This window comes from Eurytemora carolleeae, unplaced genomic scaffold, assembly GCF_000591075.1.
Source record: "Eurytemora carolleeae unplaced genomic scaffold, Eaff_2.0 scaffold114, whole genome shotgun sequence".
Taxonomy (NCBI): Eukaryota; Metazoa; Arthropoda; class Copepoda; order Calanoida; family Temoridae; genus Eurytemora; species Eurytemora carolleeae.
This window is the reverse complement of record NW_019396465.1, coordinates 204,477-214,901: the sequence shown is the minus strand read 5'-3', so window position 1 is coordinate 214,901 and position 10,425 is coordinate 204,477. Positions and strand designations below refer to the sequence as shown.

The following is a 10,425-nucleotide window of genomic DNA, read 5'->3' as shown; positions in this document are numbered from 1 at the left end:
TTTATCTCTTTTTATAAGTCGGAACTGAGACCTTTGTGTGGAGTATTGCTAATCTTCAATGCTTGATCTCGATATCCAATCTTGACACTTTTAGAGGATAACTGCTTGATACCTCATTTAAAGTTATCCTTGTAGGGTATGTCCACCACGGGATATTGAAGATGGAGCAAAATGTTCGATTCTTAGATTCAAAACACAAAAGTTTTGACTTGAGATAGATTAATTAGCAGGACTGATTCCCATCCGTTTAAAATACATCAAATAAAATACATCCGTTTAAATTACATCTAAATATTAGTGTTAAAGGGAGCTAATCGCTTGATCTCGATATCCACATGGGAATTTCTAAATTTGAAGTAATAGTGCGTGATACCTCAAATTATGATATAATATGAGTTAATAAAATCCTTCGGACAACATACTACTTGATCTAGTGATTAACAAAACAAAAAATGTTCCCTCTGAACCAAGAGGGTATAACTATTGATAAAAATACCAGAGCATGCTAGAATACTGCATGTCTGAGCTTCTTGTTTCTGATAAATTCTGGTTTATGTCTTAAATAGAAATAAAAAGAAATAATTATTGAATCCATAATAGCGTCGCTGATGATAATTTCTGTTTAACTTAAATCAGTTTTTTAATCTTAAAGAATCTTTAGACGCAATAAAAAGTGGCATGTCCGATTCAGAAAGGTACATCTAAAATTTGTCTGATAAGGATGAATTAGATATCCATGTTTATACTTCTCAAGAGCAGTTTGATAAAACATGGTTCTGAATTTAAACAATTTTATTGCAATACTAAATCAATTCAATTTACAAAAAACATAAGTTATTAACACTTTAGTACGAAAATAATTCTGATAATTCAAATTATACTGATAGTGAGGAAGGTACAATCTTTATTTAAAAATAAACATAATGAATTCAGCTTACAATTTTGAAATAAAATTTTCTTTTTAAATCCCTTTTAACTTTTATAACAGACAAGGGAAGTTCTAATAAGCATAAAAAGACGTTAATTTCCACAATTGTCGATTTTCACAAATGTTCACCAGTTTTACTCCACTGTAATTTATCAAATGTACTTTCAGACAGCTAGCTAACGTCATTTATACCTGCAAATACTGCAGATAAAGATGTTTCTCTTAGCTGTGAGTGTTCATGTGGTATGTCAAATGTTGACCTTCAGAGCAAATCTTTTTTTCTTCCGAGAGTGAGAGTTAATATGGCGTTTTAGATTACTAGGTTGACTAAATGCTTGATCACAAATACGACATGAATATGGTTTCTCTCCAGTATGATACCTCATGTGTGTTTTGAGATAAACCTTCTGAGCGAATCCTTTGTCACAAATACTGCAAGTGAAAGGTTTCTCCTGAGTGTGAGAGTTAATATGGCGTTTAAGATTACTAGTTTGGCTGAATGCTTGATCACAAATATAACATGAATATGGGTTTTCTCCAGTATGAGATCTCATGTGTGTTTTTAGATAAACATTCTGAGCGAATCCCTTGTCACAAATACTGCAGACAAATAGTTTCTCCTGAGTGTGAGAGTTGATGTGGCTTTTCAAGTTATCAGCTCGGCTAAATCCTTTCTTACAAATATCACATGAATATGGTTTCTCTCCAGTATGAGATCTCATGTGTGTTTTTAGGTTGGCCTTCAGAGCGAATCCTTTGTCACAAGTACTGCAAGTGAAAGGTTTCTCCTGAGTGTGAGAGTTCATGTGGCTTTTTAGACTACTAGTAAAACTAAATGCTTTATCACAAATATCACATGAATATGGTTTCTCTCCAGTATGAGATCTCATGTGTCTATTCAGGGAAGATTTATATCTAAACATCTTATTACAAATACTGCAGGGATGTGTTTTCTCTACAGATTTAGAATTATCATCCATGATGTAATCAGATTAAATTTTAAATTAGATGATTAAAAATCTGTAGTTTTCTTTTCTTCAATCTCAAGATTTTTAAACAGAATAGGAATTCTCATTTTACAGGTTTGCTGTCTCCAATCTGAATATATCTGAAAAAGTAGAATTTTATTTTAAAATGTTCTTTAAATGTTACTAAATGCATTATCATATTATTTAAATAAATAAATTAAGTTTTTGCCTTACACAAAATAAACTCTGTTCAATCAAATAAATTTAGTTTTGAATTATCATAGGTTTACACTATCAGGTTGCAAAGTTATAAGGATTAGAAAATTTGAGTTTGTGGAATAAAAACTCAATTTCTGAACATTTTTATATCTAGATAATAATAGAGTAATCAGTCTTCATCCTGGTTAGAGAAAAGTATCAATGTTTTTTGTCATTTAAAATCAATATGAAGGAACAGATTATTGAAAACAAATTCTTGTCATTTGTAAAAATCCGGAATTTGAGAAAAAGCGTAAACCCAATAATATACAAGTGCTTCTAAATATACAGTAGTTGATGCCAGAGCCACAGTTTAACCGAAATAATAACGTTCTGAATATTTTAGGTATTCTCTTGAAATCAACCAAACAAATAATGTTTCATTTATTTTAGGCATTTTTTTTGCAAGGGTTCCACTTTAAAATCTTCATTGCGAGGTCTGCTCAATTCAAATATCATTTATGTTACAGTTATAACCAGAAAACTCTGAAATAGGAAGAGACTTTATAGCAATACTTGGTGGATTTGATGGCGTTACATAGCTTTACTTGAAGCATATGTTATCACTATTTAAGTGAAATGGGTCTGTTTACATTGGACAATTGCTGTATACCGTGCTGATTGGACTATTTCTGGTTATCACCGTGTATTTTGCTGCAATCGTCGTCGTATACATCAATACAATGAAGACGACTTTCTATAATTAATGTTGATTATTGTCAAGCTTTCAAACAGTAAGGATACACATAAACATGGAAACAAAGAGAAGCTGGTAATTAACAGCTTCTCTTTGTTTACTTGTAAACTTATAATTTGAAAAAAGTTCGTTAGTAATCAAAACTTAATTAGAAAAAGTCGTCATAATTGTGTTGTTATAAATACAACCAATGTTAAAAGGGGAAAACTCCCTCATTGACATTTTAAGAACGCCCTGAAAACATTTAGTCTCCGTCGAAAATCATAAGTCCAGAAATATTTACCAGACATCTTCGCTATCAGATATATAGTCGGTTTAAATGTTTCCTGGGTTAGCAACGGAAAACAACCAAAATATTGACGTTTTACATACTTTCAGCAATGGAAATCAACATGCTTAATACAAATATCGTTCGTACTGTATTTTGGTATAAAATAAAATTTTGATTCCGAAGGGAAATCAACCAAAATGTGGCCATTCTAGTTAATTTATTGAAATCTACCAACATATTGTTTAAGTATTATTAGAAAGGGAAATCAACTTAAATATTACATTTTCAGCATTTGTAGCACAAGAAACAACCGAAACAATTACATTTTAATATCTTTTTTAATGAAAATTAACCAAACTAATGACACTTTTAACGTTAACCGAACAAAGAACGTTATTGGTATTTTAAGCCAAGGAAATCAACCAAAATAATGACATAATAGCTTAGCTATTTATAGCAATGGATATCAACCAAAAATAATGAATGTTTTTAGAAAAAAAAACACCAAAATAATGACATTAAATTAATTTTACTAATGGAAATCAACCAGAACGTTAATAGCAGTTTTAGCTATGATAATCAACCAAAACATTGAAATTCTAATATCTATAGCACTGGAAATCAATCAAAATTTTATATCTGAGTAGTTTTAACTCTGAAAATCAACCAAAATAATGGTGGTTAAGTAACAACCTTTTACAAAAAGCAATGGAAATAATCAAAGTTCTGTCGTTGCCAGTATTTTTACCATGGAATTCAACCAAAACAATGAAACAAAAGAAATATTTTCAATGAAAAGAGCAAAATTTAACGACAATTTATTATTAAAAACAACCAGTTAATAATCCGATGTTTTTCTTTAAAGGTGTGAATAAAATCATCTAGACTGTAAATATAAATTATACCATATGAATCACAAAAATCGTCAATAATCATGGGTTTATAACAAATTTCTAGGTTACTATTATTACTAACAGTTATTCTACAAAATTTTGAATACATTTCTGCTAGTCATAATAATAAACAATATCACAGAACATAAATAGGAAATCTAACTCTAATAATAAATTTAATTAAACATATTTTAAAAATACAAGACAATAAAAAATCACATTACTTAAATCTTGAACTTTAAGATCAGCAATTGTAATTGCTTTCATATTATTAGCCAGTATTTCACATTAGAGTATCTCTTAGTAATATCATTTGACAGTTAAGGAAGATTCTTCATATAACATCGCATTTAAGAGTGGAAGATTTTTCTTTTAACATCGCATTTAAGAGTGAAAGATTCTTCATTTAACATCGCATTTAAGAGTGAAAGATTCTTCATTTAACATCGCATTTAAGAGTGGAAGATTCTTCTTTTAACCGAATCCTTAATATGGAAGATTCTTCATTTAACATTACTAGGCTTTTAGGACGCTTCGCGCCCATCTTCTATTTAAATTGTGAACATGTTATTTTTGTTTACATTTTAAAACAAAGAAATTTTTTTTGCGGTTTTTAAAAAAAATCGCGGATTTTCAAGAATTTATTTTTTTTTACAAAATTAAAAACCTTTAAAACACGTTTTTCTTTAATTTTTATCATTTATAAACCTTCCCTGTGGTCATGTGATGTCCCACAAAAAAATTGGGCCCGATCGGTTTGGCCGTTTTGACGTTTATTGGATACAAACAAACAAACAGACAGACAGACAAACAGACAGACAAGCCAAATTTATATATAGATTATTACAGATAAAAGATTCTTATTTTAACGCATCCTAAATATGAAAGATTCTTGTTTTAACATCATCTAAAGAAAGAATATTGTTCTTTTAACATCATCTAAATAAAGAATATTGTTCTTTTAACATCATCTAAAGAAAGAATACTGTTCTTTTAACATCATTTAAAGAAAAAATATTGTTCCTTTAACATCATCTAAAGAAAGAATATTGTTCTTTTAACATCTAAAGAAAGAATATTGTTCATTTAACATCATCTAAATAAAGAATATTGTTCTTTAAACATCATCTAAAGAAAGAATATTGTTCTTTTAACATCATCTAAAGAAAGAATATTGTTCTTTTAACATCATCTAAAGAAAGAATATTGTTATTTTAACATCATCTAAAGAAAGAAAATTGTTATTTTTACATCCTCTAAAGAAAGAATATTGTTATTTTAACATCATCTAAAGAAAGAATATTGTTCTTATAACAGTATCTTAAGGATAAAAGACTCTTCTTTTGACATAATCTTAAAGAAAGATTTTTCTTGTACCGGCATCCTAAAGATTTAAAATTCTTGTTTAGCAGCATCTAGAAAATAGAATATTCTTCTTTTAACGGCATATTTTAACATTTTATATTAATATTCTTCCGTTAACAATATTCCATGTGAATAATCTGTTTCTTCTTTAAGATTTTCTTTCTTCTTTTAATATTTCAAGGTCAACATAGTCTTCGTTTGAACAACGTTATCTCTCTGTCAATTCTTGATTAATTAATAATCTAATTTCAGAATCAAATATTCAATTTGAAAAATAATTAATAAAATATTTTATTTCAACCTGTTAAAAGATAATTTAAGTGGTAAATATTGATTTCTAAACAAAATTTGATACGTATTATGGATGTATACATTAAAAAAGTAAATGATATCAAAAGTAGTTGCAAATATTATCTGTTAAAATCGGCCAAAACAAAGATAAAAGTGAAATGATATTCGGTTGATGTTCAATTGAAATTAATAATTTACTTTTATTAATAAAAGAGATAACAATATATAAGTGTATTTCTCCCTTGATGATTGATGAAGGATTCCTGAATCCCCGATAACACTTTTAATTGGAACTACAGAACTCTCCGGGGATACTTTATACCTAAAACATTAAAATTTAATTTTAAGCTTTTTAGTAAAATAAAAACTCTATTCTACTTAAAAACTACTAGCTTGAGATCCCAGCTTTGCTTGGATTTTCCCAATAAAAGTCAACCCACTCAACTTAGAATTACAAAACCAAGCTAAGAACATTCCCTTGGTTCTCCCAAGCTCACCAATCAAAATTTGAGGTAAATCAGTCCCGGGATTCATGAGTTATGATCTGATATACATACAGACATTACAACCTATCATATATATAGATATACAAAACTAAGAAATATTAAAAAAATGCGAATCTTATATTTAAAAGTGATGTACAATAAAACATGCATTTTATTACTGTTCTTAGAATAAATTATATTTCTGAGAATAAGAGTAGTATATCAGAACTCAGAACTATTGTGTTGTAACAAACAAATCAAATAAAAAAATCAACAAACAATCAAACAAACAAACAAACAAACAAAGTATATTTATAGAATTGATATTAACCTATTGTCTTCTATACAAAGGCAGAGAATGTGCTTCTGTTTGTGATTTTCAATTTTCCACTTAACGGGCACATCCTAACAGGGAACAATCGGAGCTTGGAAGAACAGCTTGGTTTAACTAGACGCTTGTCTAAATCCTGAGAAATCGTCTTTGCCCTTGAAGCTTCATTCTGTGTTTATTACATCTGAGTAAAGTTGATTTATATCTAGTATGTTCTTCCGGGTTGAGATTTTGTTGTCTAAGAGAATTCCAGATGCTGACAACATCTGAATATACAGCTCCAATGATCTTATCTTTATCTTTTCCACCATTTATCAAGAAGTAAATGTATTGAATGACTCGTCTATTTGTTGGGAGGATTCGTTAAATCTAGGAGAGGTGGTAATCCGCAATATTTTGTCTCTCCATGAAATCTTCTGTAGAAACCCGCACTATTCTTCTTTCTCCCCATTGTTCAAATCTGAAATGTCTTTGTCACAAATACCACATAGATATGGTTTCTCTCCAGTATGACATCTCAGGTGTATCTTTAATTTAGAACTACTGGCAAAACCTTTCTGACAAATACTGCAAATAAAAGGTTTCTCTCCAGTATGAGATCTCATGTGTGTTTTTAGGTTGGCCTTCAGAGTGTGAGAAATCATGTGGCTTTTCAAGTTATCAGCTCGGCTAAATCCTTTCTTACAAATATCACATGAATATGGTTTCTCTCCAGTATGAGATCTCATGTGTGTTTTTAGGTTGGCCTTCAGAGCGAATCCTTTGTCACAAGTACTGCAAGTGAAAGGTTTCTCCTGAGTGTGAGAGTTCATGTGGCTCTTTAGACTACTAGTAAAACTAAATGCTTTATCACAAATATCACATGAATATGGTTTCTCTCCAGTATGAGATCTCAGGTGTATATTCAGGGAAGATTTATATCTAAACATCTTATTACAAATACTGCAGGGATGTGTTTTCTCTCCAGATTTAGAATTATCATCCATGATGGAATCAGATTAAATTTTAAATAAGATGATTAAAAATCTGTAGTTTTCTTTTCTTCAATCTCAAGATTTTTAAACAGAATAGGAATTCTTATTTTACAGGTTTGCTGTCTCCAATCTAAATATATCTGAAAAAGTAGAATTTTATTTTAAAATGTTCTTCAAATGTTACTAAATGCATTATCATATTATTTAAATAAATAAATTAAGTTTTTGCCTTACACAAAATAAACTCTGTTCAATCAAATAAGTTTAGTTTTGAATTATCATAGGTTTACACCATCAGGTTGCAAAGTTATAAGGATTAGAAAATTTGAGTTTGTGGAATAAAAACTCAATTTCTTAACATTTTTATATCTAGATAATAATAGAGTAATCAGTCTTCATCCTGATTAGGGAAATGTCAAGATTTTTTGTCATTAAAAATCGATATGAAGAAACAGAATATTGAAAACATGTTCTTGTCATCTATAAAAATCCGGAATTTGAGAAAAATTGTAAAACCAATAATATACAAGTGCTTCTAAATATGCAGTAGTTGATGCCAGAGCCACAGTTTAACCGAAATAATGACGTTTTCAATATTTTTGGTATTCTCTTGAAATCAACTAAAAAAATGATGTTCTATTTATTTATGGCATTTTTTTTGCAAGGGTGTCACTTTAAAATCTTCATTGCGAGGTCTGCTCAATTCAAATATCTGTTTTTGATACAGTTACAACCAGAAAACTCTGAGATAGGAAGACAACTATATAACAATACATAGCTACTGACATTTCCCACGCCCCTCCCATTAAAAAAAAGGCCTTAGAGAATAGGTATAGAATTAAAATGCATAATCATAGACCAATTTTTCAACGCCAGCTCATTTAATAATATAATTTTTAGATCTGTAGCTTTAGTCTAACAAAAGAGTTATAAGGGCCATTTTAGATTTTTTTTTACACAGACCGGACTTTTTATCGCCCTGTACCCTACCCTATGCATTAAAAAAAATTGACAGAAAAATCCTTTAGATTAACTATTCATTAAAAGTCACAAAATTTCACGGTAATAGTGACAAAAATGAGAGTGCTAGGACAAAAAAACTATAGGGCCGGCCAAGCCTGTTTAGGGTTAAAAGCTAAAATAGTTAATGGGTGAGGCCTAGTTTTTATTCAACTTCTTTAAATAAATTAGTAAAAAAAATACTCTACAGATTGACCCCGAAAAGTAAAACGTATTCAATGACCTCTTCAAATGACAAGTTTATGATGTACAAGGGGTTGTACAATTTTCAGCTTTACAGTCTGCATGAACAATCTATTCTAATTTATCTAGGGTTATCACTTATTAAGTGAAATGGGTCTGTTTACACTGGACAATTGCTGTATATCGTGCTGATTGGACTATTTAAAGTCCTAACTTGAGATTAAAAGTCGTCTTTCTATATTAGAGTTTTCTGGTTATCACTGTGTTTTTTGCTGCAATCTTCATTGTCTACATCATTATAATGAAGACGACTTTCTATTTTAATTTTGATTATTGTCAAGTTTTCAAACAGTAAGGATACACATAAGCATGGAAACAAAGAGAAGCTGGCAATTAACATCTTCTCTTTGTTTACTTGTAGACTTGTAATTTGAAAACGGCTCGTTAGTAATCAAAACTTATTTAGAAAAGTCGTCTTAATTGTGTTGTTATAAATACAACCACTGTTATAAGGGAAACTCCCTCATTGACATTTCAAGTACGCCCTGCAAACATTTAGTCTCCGTCGAACATCATAAGTCCAGAATTATTTACCAGACATCTTCGCTATCGGATATATAGTCGGTTTAAATGTTTCCTGGGTTAGCAACGGAAAACAACCAAAATATTAACGTTTTACATACTTTCAGCAATGGAAATCAACAAACATAATACAAATATCGTTCGTACTGCATTTTGGTATGAAATAATATTTTGATTCCGAAGGGAAATCAATCAAAATATGGACATTCTAGGTAATAGGTATTTTTATCAATTGAAATCAACCAACATATTGTTTAAGTATTATTAGCAAGGGAAATCAACTTGAATATTGACATTTTTAGTTCTTTTTTGCAATAAATCAAAATATTTGTAGCACAAGATAACAACCAAAACAATGACGTTTTAATAACTTTATCAATGGAAATTAACCAAAATAATGACATATTAGCTTAGCTATTTATTGCAATGGATATCAACCAAAAATAATGAATGTTTTTAGCAAATTAAACACCAAAATAATGACATTTTAATTAATTTCACTAATGGAAATCAACCAGAACATTAATAGCATTGTCAGCTATGATAATCAACCAAAGCATTGAAATTTTAATATTTATAGCAATGGAAATCAACCAGAACGTTAATAGCATTTTTAGCTATGATAATCAACCAAAACATTGAAATTTCAATATCTATAGCACTGGAAATTAATCAAAATATTATATCTGAGTAGTTTTAGCTCTGAAAATCAACCAAAATAATGGTGGTTAAATATTCACATTTTACAAAAAGCAATGAAAATAATCAAAGTTCTGACGTTGTCAGTATTTTTACCATGGAATTCAACAAAAACAATGAAACATTTAAAAGTGGAAGATTCTTCTTTTAACATCATCCTAAAGATATAAGATTCTGCTGTTAACAGCGTCCTTAAGATAAAATATTCTTCTTTTAACTGCATCCTAAATATGGAAGATTCTTCTTTTAACATTATTAATACAGATAAAAGATTCTTATTTTAACCGCATCCTAAATATAAAAGATTCTTGTTTTGACATCATCTTCAGATAGAAGATTCTTCTTTTAACATCATTTTAAGGCAGAAGATTCTTCTTTTAACATCATTTTAAGATAGAAGATTCTTGTTTTAACATCATCTTAAGATAGAAGATTCTTCTTTTAACATCATTTTAAGATAGAAGATTCTTCTTTTAACAT

At 29.3% G+C, this 10,425-nt stretch overlaps 1 protein-coding gene across 1 annotated transcript; it reads right to left on the bottom strand.

Moving 5' to 3' along the window:
* Positions 1 to 884: 884 nt before the first annotated feature.
* On the bottom strand, positions 885 to 7,768 carry LOC111703800 (zinc finger protein 227). Its single transcript, XM_023475863.1, has 2 exons — positions 6,920 to 7,768; positions 885 to 1,915 (listed from the first exon to the last, which is right to left on the bottom strand). Exons 1-2 carry the CDS (start codon positions 7,471 to 7,473, stop codon positions 1,177 to 1,179), a joined length of 1,293 nt encoding a protein of 430 aa, XP_023331631.1. The 5' UTR covers positions 7,474 to 7,768; the 3' UTR covers positions 885 to 1,176.
* Positions 7,769 to 10,425: the final 2,657 nt, after the last annotated feature.

What these genes read in the sequence shown, in the direction of transcription:
- LOC111703800 (XM_023475863.1), bottom strand. Translation starts at nt 7,473, where the DNA reads ATGGATGATAATTCTAAATCTGGAGAGAAAACACATCCCTGCAGTATT. An exon ending in AATGGGGAGAAAGAAGAATA is followed by an intron (nt 1,916 to 6,919) that starts GTGCGGGTTTCT and finishes AATTTAATCTGA; the next exon opens with TTACATCATGGATGATAATT.